The sequence below is a fragment of the Plectropomus leopardus genome, chromosome 6 (genome assembly GCF_026936395.1).
Source record: "Plectropomus leopardus strain MGB_pleo_1.0 chromosome 6, ASM2693639v1, whole genome shotgun sequence".
Classification (NCBI taxonomy): domain Eukaryota; kingdom Metazoa; phylum Chordata; class Actinopteri; order Perciformes; family Serranidae; genus Plectropomus; species Plectropomus leopardus.
The window spans coordinates 17,524,553-17,542,437 of NC_142181.1; the positions used below are offsets into that span (position 1 = coordinate 17,524,553).

A 17,885-nucleotide genomic window follows, 5' to 3' on the forward strand; every position below is an offset into this window, starting at 1 on the left:
CAAATGTCTAATAGGATAAAATGATGATGTCACAACATTTTATATCCAAAATGTCAAAGGTCAACTTCACTGTGATATCATAATGTTCTGCAGAAACACTTTTCTGGCCATTGTTTGATGTCATAACTCAGGAAAAGAAGTGGAGACATTTGGTCAGATACTGAATGTCCACCCTGAAACTGTGCTGATTATTTAGATCTTCTACCAGCGGGAAGAAGTGTGTGAAGCATCCATGTTTTCAGACATGGATGTCAACTGTAAGTGCAGCTCGACTGATTCACAGAGACATAACTGTGAAGCTGTAATTCTACTAAATTTTGATGCACCGTTTAATGTAAAACTATAGATTTTTTGGGACAAAATCCACATTTCTTGTTTGGTGAAAATATGTATTCAAAACAAAAGTGAAGCTTCGGCAGTCTGAGTTAGTAAAATTAAGTAGATATCTTGCAGAGTTACAGTCTTTTGTGTATCAAAAGTCCTCTTTGTGTTTTCCTGTTCGGCTGAGAGAGTGTAACACAAAGAGTACTAAAAGCCACTTGATTCATCAAACTCAGATTGTAGGAGCCTCATATTAGCATCTGGAAAACTTCTGAGTAAATGTTTGCAAGGCAGGAGGACTATAGATTTTGGCCCCCCATCACTTAAATTTCAAGCAGATCACAAGGGGCACAACAGAAGGGGATGTTTAAATGGCCAAAATGAACAAGAGGAACAATTAGAGTAAGCAAAACCTGTGTCAGTGTTCATATGGGCACCTGCTGTGACATACACTAACAATATTTCCTGGCCGATGGCCATAAACGTGATGAGCTCCGTATATGCAAATGTTGTGGTTTGTTTATATTTATAATTGGTTTTATTGGTTTTATTAATACCAGCAGTTCAGAGCCAGCATTCTTTAGGTACAACAGTGTAGCTCTTTGATATTTTGTAAAATCAAAAAGGGAGTGAAAAGAAATTTAAAAAATAAAAATTGTTGTCACAATCAATAGACTTAAAAAGTTGCAGACTAAGTGAAAGTTTACTAAAGACTGCATTGATTCTTGTGATTTTAAAAACATTGCTGATGTAGAAATTAGAAGTTATTACATACAAAACTGTGAACTTATTAATTTTTTATTATGCTGGATATTTGGATATTTGGATGATCCGTTGTAACTCTATACATTTCCTTACAGTTTGAAGTATTTTGTATTTAATCAAGTTTAACTTTTTTTTACACTTTATCTGCTCCACTATATTTCAGGGGGGGGGGTTATTTTATTTTATTTAATGTGGCATTACCCTTTTATATGACAGCTTTAGTTACTAGTCATGTTACTGAAAAATATTTTACATACAAAGTTGTTGTTTTTTTTTTCAAATGCACTGCTGTATATAAAACTATAGACTTTTCTATCCACAGTTCTTGATGAAAGATATATATTCAAAACATCAGCAGGGGACGTTTACATGGCCAGGATGAACAGGAGGAATGATTACAGTAAAACCTGTTTTAGTGTTCACATGGCTATCTGACTGTTCAGTGATGATGGATTTGACAAATGGGAACCTTTTAAGCTGTTTCATGCACCAACAGCATTCCTTGGCCTTTGGCCAGAAACGTGATGGGTTTGGGTGACTGTAATCATAAAAGACAAGAGTCACAAACTGGGGCCAGCACAGATGCTGTATGAGCATAAAACAGTAAAAAAAGTATTTGTCTTTGTAGACATTTATACCGTACAGACTGTTTCTGAAAAGGAATAGTACCATTGGTACAATGTAAACAATGTTGGCCTTAATCCTCAGTGGATAGGGTGCTTTGATGTGTTTAATTTACATTCCTTTGTGACAACTGTTTGATCGAAACAACAATTAAATATTAGCATGTCTTGAACCCACATTATATGACATGAAATGAAACAGTGACTTCTCCTCTTTTTAACCTCCTCGGCTTTAGGCCAGTAACGTGATGGGCTCCTAATATGCAAATGTCGTGGTTTGTTTTTATTTACATGAATCCCTGCAATTACTGCCAACACTTCAGATGGCAGTCAGCATGCTGTAGGCACTAGAGTGAAGCTGCACTAGAGTGAAGCTGTTTGATATTATGTAAAATAAAAAGGGGGTTTAAAGAAAGTTTTCACAATGAGCAGACTTCTAAAGTTGTAAACTAAGCAAAAGTTTACTATAGACAGCATTGATAGTGATTTTTTTTAAATTGCTAATACAAAAATTAGAAGTTATCATGACAGTGTGAAATCTTATCATTGAGAAAAATAAAAAAAATATTATTGTACAAGCCAATTTATTTGACTGCTATAGTTAGGATTTACTTTGCAGAATTTTTTTTATACAAAACACTGTTTTATTAATTCAACAAAATGTTGTTTTTTTAATTCTATGCACTGTTATAGATCAAACTATCTAGCAGTAGATACAGAAATTAAAACTTCCACCCCTACCAGCAACAGCAGTAATGCAACATGTTGATGTATCAGCAATAGTAATAAAATAATACATGATATTGTAATACTGTCAGAAGACATTCTGATTGCAAATTATTACTCTCACCTTTTATATATTTATTTTGCTATTTTGCTTGATATTGCTAATCTTTTTTTTATGTATGTATTTTGAAGTGCAAAGTTAGGAAAAACTCTGTCTCTGTCATTCACATCCATTTTGGTCAAACCCTATATAATTATGTTCTACACATACTGAACAAGTATTTTTGATTGAAGTGATTCTGAAAGGGCTCCAATAGAGAAAAGAAAAACCTCACACTAGGCTTCAATCATCACATGCAGTCATCATTCTTCTGATCCTATATGCAAATCATGTTTGTTTTTGGATCTTACAGAGCAAATGCAAATTACTGTCGAGGCTTGAAAGAAAGCCAACAAACAATTGTCAACAAGTACCAGCCATCAAGTTATAGACAAGACAATGCAGACGATTATTTTTATGCATGTAACAGTTCAGGCGGTTCTCATTCATTGTTCATACTCATACCAACGAAAAGTAATGCACTATAATTAGTAAATAATCCATGTAACCTTTTGTGGGATCAGTACTACCTTAATATGATCCTGTGACTCCCCTATCCAGGACGCCTACCTGCAAATATTTTCGTAGTTTTCATGGGCGGTGATAACTCATATGCATGGTAACACTGACTGAGTATTCATGTTTTTATTATTATATGCGCATCCTTAATCCTTTGGAGAAGCAAACCTATCGGGGGCAGTGTTGGTATGTAACAGTTGTGCTTAATTTATTTGGAATTCCCTAAAATCACACGTGCTGTTTGAATGATCAAAAGACAGAGATTTGTCCTGTAGGATGACGTTTAATCACAGTATCAGCTCTCTAAGATCACGTGGGATTTGGAGCGCTGTATATGAATAAATCACCTGATGCATATTTTGCAGTGCGACAACTTCAACCACCATTCAGCTAAGGCGTGGTGTTGAAAATTACAATAAAACCGCATCCGGCAGGATATTTCACATTGTTTGGATTTCTATCAATGCATTTATGTCAGGTTGAAACTAAGCTTTTGGTTTTTTGGTAACAGGTTTGCTGTTGTTCCATAAGTTCCTTACTCTAAGATATTACTAATGCTACAAACTCAGGAACATTATTGTACTACATTACCTAATTTGCAGTATTTTGACTGAACTACTACACTAAAACTGAGTGAAAATATAAAGTTATCGCCCCTTTGAAAAGTAGTATGATAGTACAGCTCTGTCCCTAAAAAAGGGACTGGCTTTGAAAATCTACAACAGTTTGTGATGCTCACAACAATACGATACTGTCAATAAAACCTACATAACAAAACATAACAGATGCTTTTTTTCTTCTTCTAAACTGATCTGAAAAATGTCTGTAAACGCATGCTTCATCCTCTTCTCTGCTCACAGGTACAGACAGCCACTCTGCAAGAAATCTTGCTTTGGGAAAGAGTTTCTTTGCCCACACCATTAATGTGTTAAATAGCTGAGCATACTGCAACAGATATGCTTTTAGTGGGTTTTTTTTATGGTGATGCTCTTATCTGTGTACATCCTGTGTGTTAACTGTTCTGAGACAGATGGTGAAAACAAATTTCCTCCTCTGAGGACAATAAAGTATGACTCTGAATATTAATCTAAAGTGTAGAGAGGTTTAGAGCACACACATCTCATCGCCACCACCAGTGGCGGAAGAAGTACTCAAATTTTGAATGTAAACCAGCTACCATAAATAGTCTTGTCACATGATCAAACAGAGACATGACAGAGGACATCTACATACATTTCATCCAGCAATTATCATTACATAAATGTATATGTCAAAAAAAAAACATAGAAAATAATTATTAATGTAATTAAATAGTTTTCAAAGTTGATGCAGAAACACAATTTGGATCACTGACAAGAGCCTGAGGTCCCCCCTACAGGCCCCTAAACCACCACACTGCCTGCATGATCTCTATTTCCAGCCCTGGTAGTTGAGTAGAAAGGATGATATTTGCCTCTAAAATGCAGTGGAGTAGAAGCATAAAGACTCATTTCCAATGTTATGCAACTTTATTAAAGTTACATACCATTTGAATACTCAAGTAAGGTACAAATACCTAAAATTTGCCCAAAATTTCACAAGCCTCAGAAAAAAATCATTATGTAAGGCTTTTGCATGTCTATGACAGAAGACGTAGAGAGAAGCCATGCTTGTCTAATTGTCAGTATTATATACTGACAGTATTATATCAGAGGTGCTGACACGAGAACACTTCTAGAGGTTAACCTGCATTAAGCACCTACAGCTGTGTCAACAGTCTCAATGCAGTACTGTGTTCTCTCTACACACACAGAGGTTAAAAAAAAAAAAAAAAAAAAGCTAAATTGTTGCAGCAGTTTAAACATTCACACACTGGAAAACTGTCAAACCAACTCACCTAACTTTTGCAAACAATAACTGCCCCCTCTCTTCTTGGTGGGTTTGTAGCTTCAGTCAGATTTTCTCAATCAGTAACCTCTGCCATCATCTGAGCTCAGGCTCCAAGCTCAAAGTGAAGCTCTTCGATTAGACTGACTGTCTAAATATGTATGGAAATGGTTGATGGGCTGGTTTCAGATTTTGGCAGCTCGGAATATCATCCTCATTCTGTGTGTGTGTGTGTTAGTGTGTGTGTGTGTGTGTGTGTGTGTGTGTGTGTGTGTGTGTGTGTGTGTGTGTGTGTGTGTGTGTGTCTGTGTGTGTGTGTGTGTGTGTTGTTCTGCATGTGTGCATGCGTGTGTGTGTGTGTGTGTGTGTGTTTGGCTCCCATCCAGGCTAGCCCAGCAATGAGATATACAGAAAGAAAAACCTGCTGCAACAGGTTCCAAAACATCTACTGGTGCAGTCATTGGCAGCTGGCAGCGCTCTCTTCCTCCTTCCATCAGTCTTTCTTTGCCTGACTGAATGGTTACTTGTCTGAACGGGACATAAGATACACTACTGATCACAGCCAGTGGTAGAGAGTGGGCGCAGTGCCCTGGTTTCTGAGCTCGCCCCATGGCAAAGGCTGTCTTAAATGTGATCTAGTTTCATTTCACTGTTACACTGTGCAAAATAAACGTGTGCACAGGGAAACACAGACTGAATCAGTTGTGCATTTCAAGCATGCAAAAACAAAGCAATAGCTAAAAATAAACAGTTGATCTGGAAATGTCAGTTTCTTATTGCCAATAGGAGTTAATGTTTTTTATTGACATACCCATCAATCAAGCTCCTGAGGTCTGCAGAATGTGAAGTCAAGCTAATCTCAGAACCATCATGCTCGTTTTAAGATGCTCCATGGGGGTGTCTTTAAGCATTATTTTTCTTGAGTAATTTAGATCCTTTCTAAAACTTTTACAGTGACAGAATGAGGCTGAAAGAGTCCAGGAGGCAGAGAAATAAATGAGAAAGTGAGCAAGGGAGAGGGAGCAGAGGTATGTCACTGCAGGTAGATTCCTATCCTATCCTTCCAATGAACCAGGAAAGCAGTTCGCCTTTGCTCGTTGCTATACCTTGAACAAACGTTGTCCTTAGTGAGAGGGCGAGGCAGAATGACAGAGAGATAGAGGATTCATTACAGACTGAATAAACTCTTGAGTTACAGTGCCGAGCGAAGCTGCTGCCGAAGGCTCTTTCTGCCAGAGGTGGAGTTCTTGAGGAGGGAGCAATGTGGGAACAGATCTCAGGGGCCACTTCAGTGAAAGTCTCATTGTCTCCTAGGAAATAATTGTTCCAGTGCCTGGGTGTTCTCAGTTGCAATTATCGTGTTTTGCAGAGTTTCAGCATATTTACCCCTATTGTGATATAAAAGCAATAAAGCTGTTTCTTCCTACTACTCTAATAATCACCTGTCAGTGTCATGAAGCATGAATCAAAGTTTTTACAATCCAAGATATCAGATTTTTAATTTGAGTCACGAGGTCGCCTATGCGTGTTACACGCATTCAAGAATAATGTTCATAAACAAAAAAATAAATTATAACATGTTGACAACTAACGATGTAGTCATGCTGATGTTCACGCTTATCTACACTTAGCAACTTAGTAACATTCGGCTTTATGGAAATCAGTGCCTTGTCATCCAAGTTGAATTAGCACCTGTTGGCTCAACAGCTGTTTAGTTATTTTGACTCATCTGTATAATTTGTAAGTAATCTAAGTAATTTTTTGCGGTTTTGTGATCATGTTGATGGATATCTCAATAAAAGCTGCAGGGATTATGTGTTAATTAGGTAGCTGTGGAAGTTAGTCATGCCCTGGTTCTCTTGTCAAAAAGCCAGTCAGATTTTCTGTTGGATTTTGTATAATTACAAAAATTATACTCTGTGCCAAACAAACGTCTAAGATTTTACTAAGTTTTGTTAGCAAGATAAAGTTCATAAATGAACACCTCTTTTATCCTTCTGGAAGGATAAATGCAATTGCCAGAAGTAAAAAGCTAACATTAGGCTGTAAACAAACTGCACTACCGTCACATGACTTAAACCTCACCACAAAAACGAGGCTGTGAAGTCATGTTTGGCACAGTTCTGCTTGATGACATTCTATAGTCTAATTAAGTCACTTGTTAGCAACCACCTATTGTAAGACATAAAAGCTTCAAAATTCACAAGTGGGGTATTTAACAACATATTTTATGTTGAACAAAATGTGAGAGTCTCTTAAGCTTGAGTAAACTGCAGACCTTATTTTGGGAATCTTATAATCAAAAACACATTAAAAAAAAACAAAAAAAAAAACACTGACATTGAGATGAGGGAACCGGGAGTGCTAAAGTACTACCTAATTTCCTCCAGCATTACAAGCCTTGTAGCCTTGATGATTATAATGAAAACATGTTGCTACACACTTGCAGTGACAAATTACACTAGCATAGCTGTGTAGTCATTAAAGTGACTTTAACTGACAAGAAAATGATTATAAACTAGTTGTTTACCATCAACAGCTCCTGTGTAACAACAATTCAACAGCACAACTACAGTCTAAACACCCACAAAACAGACAATAAAACCTGAACTGTGTAACCTTCCTGCATGCGGATTTATTGCAGGACTACTGCATTAGATCGCTTCGTTTTTAGCTCGACCAGGCATGAGCAAAGTCTGTCCCAGGGAACAATCCTGCTCCTCGGACACTTGTCTTTAAGATATACTAGATGTGGCCAACCTCACAATATTGGTTTATCAAGCAAGACCACTGGACTATTGTATAGTTGTAGACATGCACCAAGTAGGAACTACGCAGGCAAAACTAGTGTGTTTACATTAAGAGGCAATAAAAACTCAAACGAACAAAGAAGCATGACACCGTCGACAGCGAAGGGCCATGGCATTCAGGTGTTGAGCACTTTTTCAACTGATTTTTTTTTTAATCTGTATGTGATTTTTTTTATTTTAGCTACAAATAGAATGTGAGAAGCAACTGGCCCCCAATTTTTTTACAATATTTATTTTGGCTCCAATTCAAAAACATTGGACCTGACCTTGATGTACCAAATAAACTGTCAATTAAGCTTACAAAACTGAGCCTTTTATTGACAGCAAACAGTGAAGATAGACAGAAAACAGGCAGAAAGAGGGGGGATAAAAAAGCAATAAGATCCCCAACCAGAACTGAACTGTTGACCATGATTAATTAACCAACCCAATGGCCTAAAATAAAAGTTTGCAACACTGTGGTCAAAATGTGTTTATGTTTAGGTATAAAACCACTTGGTTAGGAAAAAAATCTTGGTGTTGGCTTTTAACACCCACATTTAGTGGTACAATCAGCACTGGAAATGCAGGGATGACTCACTAAAAAACAGCCAGCATTGTTTCTGGGTTTCAAACAGTAGTCTGCAGCCAGGCAGCCATCCACAACCTCCTCTACCTCCAGACCTCCAGATATAACAAAATCAGCTAATAAACGTGGAATCAGATCTACACACTTCAAAAAATGTTGATATTGTGCTTATGAAACGTTAAAATGTAACATATCTGTAGTTTACAGAAACATACTTGTCGTGACTGAGATGTCTCAACCCTTATTCAATGAGGACACATCCACACAACTCACACTTGAAAGTAGCACACCTTTTCTCTGGAAAATGCCACTGTGAGTGGGAACATTTAAATAAAAGATAACATTTCATCATTAAAACCTGGAACAAAGTGTGGGGATTAATTGTTATTTAAATGATATTAGTCACAACTACGGAGTGTTTTGACAAAACCTTGTTCCCAGTGAGTCACTTAGCTTTTTTAAAAATTCATGCATGTTTTCCTATGGTCTTAAACCGTCCAAAAATATTAGTGCACATAAACAACTCTCTCCCAAATCCAAAAACCAGAGAACTTAAACTCTAATTTGTGACGACATCAATTATAACATGGGAAGCTGATCCATAGACAATAAGTGGGAGAGACATACTGAGCACTCAGGAGAAAGCTCTGAGTATATAGGTCAATTTTCTGTTTCATATCTAAGAATGCTACAATACAATGAAGCTTATTTGAGTATTAAAAAAAGAAAACATGCACTCCGTGTTTTCTTTTTTTAAAAACCTTGACAACCTGCACCCCCCCCCCAAAAAAAAGTAATATATTTTTTTAATTTGCTAAGACAGACAGCTTAAAGGTATAAAGCAACATGTTTGTCAATGCCATTTCATTTTTATTTGTTTTATAAGAGTTGTGTTTTTTTTCTATAATGAAAAAGGTATTGGTAGATTAGAACATGGGTGTGATATAAAGGAAAATCTAATTCAATGTTTTATGTCATTAGAAACAGTGATTTATGAGTCTTTTGAAAATATTCAGAGTACCTGAGGCAGTGAGATTTATCACTTCACCTTTTGACTTCAGGGTGAGGTTATATGTATTCAGCTATTACTTTTCCTGTCCCAAGGATATTTAATAATAAAATGTGCAGCTGTCTTCCCAAATGACTGCTTTCAGTATGTTACATTCACAATTACCATTGCATTACCAATTCAGGTCCCTTATTAAAAAACAAAATGTTAAGTACAGTCAAGTGGTAAAGCTTTCCAGACGGTATGATAAATGCTGATATTATGCATCGTGCAGATTTACATCTAACTAAGAACAGTTGTTGCACACAGTCAGTTACCTCATTGCACAAATATCCTACATGCCGTCTGTTTTTTTAAAAAGTCACAAAACACAAACTGGGACACAAGATATAAGACACTGTGATATAAAGATGTTTTCTTACCTCTGACAACTCTCCTGCATCACACCTTCATTAACTTCCATTATTGTGAGAAGCTATTCAACACGAGTGACAGTTTTGCCTCTGAATGTTGCCGTCGTTCAGTCTTTACCACAACGGTGGCTAGATAAAACAAAAATGTTGGATTTCATAACTGCTTACTCATTTGACCTCTTAGTATACTTTCACCATTACAAAATCGTTTTTTGCTTTTTATATACAGTAGATATATGGGCCCCTGCCAAAGACTGCAATTAAATGTTTTAGATCAGTTGCCTGCAGTTGATTTCCCTTACCTTCAATCATTTTGTATTTCTCCCACATTGATCCTTTGAAGGGATTTGCCTTCTGTCCTCTTGACTCTCTTTAAATCAATGGAAGACCCCAATGGTCTTAATCCTATGGATGGTAATGAGATTTGATCCCGTCATTAAATTTAACAATTTAAAAAACTACAGCGAGTCCTTGATCCTGCAGCATCTCTATTCCAAAGATTTATTTTCCTGGAAGCCGAATATTCTCTCGTTGACAGACAAATTAGTTTTAAGCAAGTACAGTATTTTCAAACTTGCACTGAAAACAGTGTCTATAATTTGCTGAGAAAGTAAGGATAATTATGGTTCAGTATCGTATCTCTGCATCTCTTTGTAGTTGTAGTAAATCTTTCAGTGTTTTGTGTCTTTTGGTAGTCATTGTGTATCTCCTTAGGGTCATTTTGTGTTTTTTTTTGGGGGGGGGGGGTCTCTTTGTGGTTGTTTCACCCGTTTTTTGTAGTCATTTTATGTCTCTTTGCACTTCCTTTGCATTTGTTTGTGGTCATTTTGAATCAGATGACAAGACTGTGAAAATATGTAATAAGGAAGACTATACAAGCAGTATAAGTGGCATATCCTCCTCTCTTACAGACGCTACAGCGCCTTTGTGTTTCACGCTGGAAAAGACTCACATGAGCAACAGCTCTTGCTTGTTCTTTTGCCTCCCAGCTGATAGAAAGACCAGGAGTCCCTGGATAAATCACATCGAGGGTGATAATGTTACAAAATAAATGTCACATTTATGCGTGGAACATAGCTAAGTTAACTAGCATGCTGGCTGGAAGGTGTAGGTGGTGTGTATTGTGTAAGACAGGAGACATAAATGACGGTTCACAAAAAACTAAATACTACTACAACAAACAGCGACTTTCTTAGCTTGAAGAATTATGTTTTAAATTGTCAAAAAAATAATCATGGCACAATTCGATCAAAATATTATTTGTTTCTCGCCATTGACCTCTATACATATTTCCTCTAAAATACTGTCTCACTTCACCTCCTTATCACAGATACAATGAGGACTCACTATGTCACAGTTTTGCCACAGTATTTTTCTCACTACCATCCAGACTGGCCTCTGCCTGCATCTACACGTGTTTTGAAATGTTATGTCTTGTCGTTGAAAGAAATCTGCTTGGTTGACAGTCCAAATGATTACTCATATAAATGAAAAGAACTCAGTTTAGTCAAAACATCAATGATTTGATCTCCAGTGTTTCCAATCAGCATTTCCAGCTGGTCTCTGAAGAGCATCACAATATGAAGGTATATAAGATAAACTGCTGCATACAGGAACCTGTTTCATCACTCAAGGACAGACCTTGATGCACATCAGGTCACACTGACTGGAGGGAAGATTTACACAAAAATACGAAGTCACCTGACAGCCCGGCCCTCCAGTGGTGGAATCTCGATCAAGCAGCAGATATTGTTAATCTCCCCCAGTTTCTTCCATTTCTCTTTTCCTGGATTCACATTCAAGGAGTTTGGGTGGCATTAGCCCAACTTGGAAAGGTATCCAGCTGGAACATGGCCACGCCCCATGTGTTAATGGCGATGTTGATGGTTATGACTCCAATAAAGTTCAGAATGAACCCAGCTTTGGCCTGAAACAAGCATAAAAATACCACCACATAAACAAAAATAGATCTGTGCCCTGGTACAGGCAATACAGTGTTCTGTCAACACCCTGTCAGAGAAGGTAATAATCCCAATTTTTTGAGATACACATTGCATTTGCTGCTCAGTGTGTCTGAGCTTAGTTTCCATGGTAACATTAAAGTTATTGTGTGTATGTAAATAGACAGTAATGATCAGATATAAGGATTATTATAAGCTGCTTATCTAAAAACTGGATATGAGCCTTTATCCAAAACACTGTGTACATGTCAGCACACTCATGGGGTTTCTCTGACAGGTCTCACCATGTCTATGACTTTAAGGTTGCCGTAGGAGAAGGCAATGGCGTTGGGTGGAGTGGCTACAGGCAGCATGAAAGCCAGCGAGGCAGCAATGGTGCAGGGAAACATGACGTAGAGTGGATGTATCTTGATGGCGGTGGCCTAGGTTAAAAAAAAATAAAAGGACATTCACACATGCTAAACAGGCAAGTCTAAATCTGTCATGGCTCCATGGTGGGAGATGCTCAGTGGCGGGGGAAACAGCTAGCCTGGGTAGCCTTCCATCAGTTCTAAAGCTCAATAATTAAAATGTTGTTTTGCGCTTGTTGAATCCAGGGGTTGACAACCTGCAGCTGTTTAGCTCCTCTCCAATGGCTGACAGTGGCTTTGACAAAAAAACTATATGGAAATTAATAATGCATATATTTTTCCACATTTTCATTTGATTTATCATTGTTTTATTCCTAACATGATTTTTACATTTTCCAAATGTGTAGCCTTTACAGTGAATTGAAAAAATGTTTAAACATTTTATCAACTAAAATGTGCACCATACGCCAACGGTGTGGCACCTTTTCCTCTAGATTTTGCAAAACCTCAATCACGGCTAGTCTCGAGTCTCCCTAAAGGCTAGCTATGGATTCCAAATCCAAAAAAAGGAAAAGCCTTGATGGAAAATAAAGAATTAATAGTGCATGGACAGATATGTTTATCTTAAATGCAAGTGATGCAAAGTACATAATAATCATAAATAGCCCACTGCAGAAAGGCTACCTTGTGGCAAAATATATAAATAATTGCTAATTTAGACCAATTAGTAAATTTGATAGGCTCATTTAAACTCACTGAGTTGTGTTACGTTCATTATAATGCTTTGCAGCTTCAGACATGTTTTTTTTTGGCCAAAAATAGCAATATACCACTACACAGAAATTTGTGCTGCTCTGGCGCTAATGGAGAACCCTGCCAATGTGACACAGTTTGTAATATTGCACTCCCTTTACCATATTTCTCATTGACCAGTCTAAAAAGTGGTGTAGAGGCACAAGTATTGATATGCAAACAGGTCGTTTTACATTTATGACTGTGGGCGTGGAAATGAGGCTCATGCATGTGCACCTAGCACCACAATGATCAAGATTTATAAAACACAATCCAACGCACGCAGAACTTTATAAATCGAACAAAGGCAATGCACACACATATATTTCTGCCTTTGTGCCTACACACAGTTTTAGACATGAATATGCACACATTTTTATGCATCTGGCCCCAGAGAGTCACTGCATCTACAGGCTGTCTTTTATGAATGTGCATAGTTTCCAAAAATGTCAAACAACTACTTAAGAGACTGAGAGAGTACTACATCCTGTCTCACCATGGAGGCCAGTATTGGCAGAAAGAGCGTGGTGGTGGCCGTGTTGCTGGAACATTCAGTGAACATGGCCACCAGCAGACACAGCAGGATGGAGATGGCAAAAGGAGGGATGCTCTGCAGCGGTATCAGACTTTCTCCAAGCCACACCGAAAGTCCAGATTTCTTTATGCACGGCGGGAAAACAAACATCAGTGTCCAAACATTAACAGAGAAGATAATTATCAGAAAAATATTGACTTGATGATTAACTGCATTACCTCGCTTCCATGCGCCAATGCAAAACCTCCTCCCAGAAGCAAAAGTATGTTCCAAGGCATCTTCTCGTGGACGATGTCCCAATTCAGCAGAGGTGAAGGGGCTTCAGCAGGAGCTCCTGTTAACACAAGGAGAAAAAAAGTCAATCTTTAGAGGTGACAGTTTATTTTCAACCACTGGTTAGGACAGTCATAAATATGTACTATAAAAAAGTCTAGTCTTTATTGTCTACAGATAAGAGCCCAAGATCATAAATCGGTCCATAAAGATAAAAAGAAAATGTGATAAACTGGAAAGTCATTAAAATTATAATTAAAATGTGGTTTAACTGGATCAGTTCTTTTAAACTTGTGTTTTTCTCATTTCCAAGGTAAGAAATGGACTTTGGCACCTCAAAGTCTGTTTCAAACGTTTTAAAACAAGTGTGTTAATCATTGTGTCACTCTTCTGTCTACAAAACACACTGCTACTTGTAGAAAGGTGGAAAAGCAAAGGACTTGTTGCTTAAAGGCAGGAGCTGGACACGCTTAACTTAAGTTACGAAAAGAGAAAAAAAATAATTGATAAAAGAGTGATTTGTCTGAGGATCAGCACAGCATGTCCTGCTGCACAGGCTTGACCTTGGGGCTATCAGGCTACAACTCAGGAAGCAGTGGGGATAATGTTTATTAGGAAACACCAAATCAACAAAATGAGTTCACAGGTGGTAAGTTATTGACTGAATCTTTGTCTGTTATTGTACAGAGAAAGAAGACAGGCTTACTTATAAAACTAAACCATTATCTTCATGTGACAATTTTAACATGACGCAAACATAAAATGTGATACAACATAAATGAGCTCTTCCCACAGATCTGTCCAGATGTGCACAGATGGAGTTGAGAGGAAATCAGGTTCCCGCCTTCTTGCATCAACATATATATTCGTATTCCTCTTAAAACGTTGTGAATTACGTAGTTTCAGTCCAAATGTCATCAGTGTCACCCAGCAAATGACAGAATAATATTAAAATAGAGAACTTAGACGTTGGTGCCCATTTTAAGTATTAAAGGGACAGTTCACCCCGCAATCAAAAATCAGTATTTTTCCTTTTACTGGGTAGTGCTTTTTATCAGTTTATATTGTTTTGGTGTGAGTTACTGAGTGTTGTAGATAACAACTGCAGAGATGTCTGACTTTTCTACAATTTAATGTAACTAAATAGCACTCATCTTGTGGTGCTCATGAATGAACAGCAATCTCTCTTTCCAGAAATCATGACCCAGTTACTCAAGATATTTCGCATACTCTTTGTCAACAAACTATACTCAATTTTTATCACAGTGCAGAGGGAAGCGCGCATCAGCTCATGGACAAGAGGCTTTTGATCATAACAGCGTGACTTGAGCTGCTACTTGAGCTGGCAGTAGATGTACACTTCAGTTTGCAAAAGTAGTTTGGAAGAAAGAAATTAGCTTCTACAAGAATTTGCTCACAACAAGATCTGTGGATTAACTTGAGTGGCCGGGTCATGATTTCTGGAAAGACACTTTGCTGTTGAGTTTTTCCAAATGTTTTTGTTTTCTTTTTGGTGCTTTGAGCACCACAAGCCAAGTGCTGTTTATTTCCATTATATTGGAGAAAAGGCACACATCTCAACAGCTGATATCTCCAACACTTGACAACTCACACCAAATCAATCTACATCAACTTGTTTGCACACCTTTTTTAAAATAACATAAATATACTAATGTACCTGTTGCACACACAAAATCAACACAAACATGCTGGCTGACCTACCATCCTCAGACCGCCCGCAGCATCTGGGTAAATGAGACGGGATGCAGAACAAGAGTGCTGACATTAATATGGCCACAGTGCCATCTGTGACGAACCTGATGAGAAAACACTTTTGAAATCTCTGCAAATCACAAAAAAGGCACTGGATCATTCAAAGATAAAACATCTACAGACTGGCAAACAGTCAGAAACATGGAGACTAAATTTGATATAAGCTGAAAAGTAAACCCTTATTTTCTCCTCTGACACTTGGCCAATGCTTGGTTAATTGTTCACCTCCTCACTTTATCAGTGAAAAGTAATGAGAAGCTGTGTGTAACATTTATTGTACTCACGGTTGGTCTTTGTTGAAGAGCACAGTGGCCCAGCCGGGTATGAACCCAGGCTCCCTGGTGAACCACAGAAGAACCAACGACGTGAAGATAATCAGCACGCAGCTCTCAGCCAAGCTCATTCTGCCCAACTTCTTGTATTCATCTTTGATTACCTGATAGGCCTCCCTGTCAACATCTCTCTTTTTGCCACATCCAAAGGACTTTTTAAAGCTGGAAAACACATGAAAATTTAGATTTTTTAGAATCTGGATGCTTTGGTAGCAATAATGAATTAATAGAACAGATGACATAAAACTTACTCAAAACCCAAAAACATAAACTGCAGCCACAACCACGACAAGGCAAGCATTAGCACCATGTTGGGGAATGCGAAGCCAAACCAGCTTGCAAAGTTGATTATGCCTCCATTACCAGGGAAGAGTCTGTTGAGGATTTAAAAAATCAGAAAAATGATCAGAAAACAGCAGAACATGGACACATGGCTGGGCTCTCAAGTCTGTAACTGCCAACAAGTTACATTAAAACTTTTTTCAACCAACTTAAAAGTAATTTTTTTTCAATGAGGTGTTATTCTTGTTTTGGCCACCCTTTAGAAATAAGTAGTTGTACCATTTTCTCAGTTATTTGGTAAATGGACTTGAACTTATATAGCGCCTTTGTAATTACAAGCGCTTTTACACTACTTGTCACGCACCACAATCTTTCAACTGTTTGATGACCTTCTCTGCCACCTGAGTCATAGGAATATTACTCATATCTGTGTTTGTTTTTTGTGTGTGTGTGTGTGTGTGTGTGTGTGTGTGTGTGTGTTTATTTGCTTTTGTAAGGAACATACTCATCAATCTGGCCTTTCATGATGACATTGGGTGTGGTTCCAGTGAGGGTGGCCGTCCCACCGATGCTGGCAGCGTAACAAACACTGAGGCTCATGCCTTTTGTCAGCTTTAAGTACTTCTGCTCCCTCTTCAGTTGGCACTCCTCTGCCTCGGGACTCCTGTCACAAATTTCTGGAACAACAGAGCTGATACCTTAAGCAGCAAAAAGACATCCTAACTGTTGGAGTACCTTGTATGTAACATGAATTTATGAAAGTTTAGCTTGGCATATACCTTCACGACAGCAGCAGCTAATTTTTTACTGAGATCTTGGGTGACATAATCAAACTGCTGGTCAATAATTTGCCCAAAAAAAGGTATAAACAGGGCCAGCACTCTATTTAAGATTAGGATTTGATTTTAAACATTGTGCAAATCACAGCAAGAACATTTGGCTTGTAATTTAACTACTCTAACTTCTAAGTTCTGCTGACCTTATTTTTATTCTTTTTTACCAGGCTATTACTTCAAACACAAAGTAAAAAAAAAACTCACTTGATGTCATGTCTTTTTCCTGCATTTCCTTAATGTTTTTGCTGTCACCATCTTTATTTGCATCTAAAAAACACCATTAGAACAACAGTAAAAAAAAACCAAAAAAAACCAAAGAGTTTAAAAATAAAAATGTAATATCTAAAAAGTGCAAAAGAGACACTGCTACTTGCACGCACCCATCTTGATGCTGCTTTCCTGTGGTTTGACTGCTTTGCGCTCACTGGTGTCATCCAACTCAAAGGACTCGTTATCCTGACCTTCCATTGCAACAGATAGGTTGTAATCCCTCTCTTCAGCTTTGGCCTCTGTGTCACACAGTTGCTGCAGCACAGCGCTGGCGATGGGCAGCATCATGGCTGTGGAGGCCGTGTTACTGATCCACATGGACAGAAAGGCAGTGGTGCTCATGAAACCGATCATTAGGCTGGAGAGGACGCAAAACAGATGATTAATGAAGAACTTAAGTAAACATGTAAAGAGAGAGAAAAAAAATGCGTCCATTCTTCCAGAAAGGCATTCCACATCATTTGGTACCTGGCTACAGGTATTTACCCCCATCTATTTATTGTTTGTTTATTTATTATTATTATTATTATTATTATTATTATTATTATTATTATTATTATTATTATTATTAAATTATTATTGATTTTATTATTATTATTAATTTGGAGTAATGTTACAGTATTAATTTGAAGTTTAATCAGTTTAATCAGTTTTTTTTATTTTATCTTTGGTGTTTATTTTATTTCATTGTGCTATATAATTGATGTTGAGTTAAACTGAGTTAAGTATCCACACACTTTATATTGTAGCTGCAGCATGTA

General features: G+C 37.6%; 2 protein-coding genes across 7 annotated transcripts in view; both read right to left on the reverse strand.

Moving 5' to 3' along the window:
• The window catches only part of foxn1 (forkhead box N1), a 27,503-nt gene extending 15,956 nt beyond the window's left edge, over positions 1 to 11,547 (reverse strand). Inside the window, exons 1-2 of one of the 3 annotated variants that reach the window (XM_088078891.1) lie at positions 10,023 to 10,039; positions 9,730 to 9,849 (exon numbers count right to left, since the gene is read on the reverse strand). In XM_088078891.1, the coding sequence (XP_087935017.1) occupies positions 9,730 to 9,770 (41 nt within the window). In that variant the 5' untranslated portion in view covers positions 9,771 to 9,849; positions 10,023 to 10,039. Of the gene's footprint in view, positions 1 to 9,729; positions 9,850 to 10,022; positions 10,040 to 11,421 lie in introns of those variants that run through there. The other 2 variants (XM_088078895.1, XM_088078893.1) reach the window with 2 other exon arrangements.
• Positions 11,512 to 17,885, reverse strand: part of LOC121943257 (solute carrier family 13 member 2-like) — a 14,866-nt gene continuing 8,492 nt past the window's right edge. For 3 of the 4 annotated variants that reach the window (XM_042486745.2, XM_042486744.2, XM_042486743.2), the window contains 10 exons: positions 17,235 to 17,482; positions 17,059 to 17,121; positions 16,524 to 16,695; positions 15,988 to 16,110; positions 15,689 to 15,898; positions 15,354 to 15,448; positions 13,577 to 13,692; positions 13,320 to 13,481; positions 11,966 to 12,103; positions 11,512 to 11,647 (listed from right to left, as the gene is read on the reverse strand). In XM_042486745.2, coding sequence (XP_042342679.1) covers positions 11,519 to 11,647; positions 11,966 to 12,103; positions 13,320 to 13,481; positions 13,577 to 13,692; positions 15,354 to 15,448; positions 15,689 to 15,898; positions 15,988 to 16,110; positions 16,524 to 16,695; positions 17,059 to 17,121; positions 17,235 to 17,482 — 1,456 coding nt within the window. In that variant the 3' untranslated portion in view covers positions 11,512 to 11,518. The remainder of the gene's footprint in view (positions 11,648 to 11,965; positions 12,104 to 13,319; positions 13,482 to 13,576; positions 13,693 to 15,353; positions 15,449 to 15,688; positions 15,899 to 15,987; positions 16,111 to 16,523; positions 16,696 to 17,058; positions 17,122 to 17,234; positions 17,483 to 17,885) is intronic. The other variant, XM_088078890.1, reaches the window with a different exon arrangement.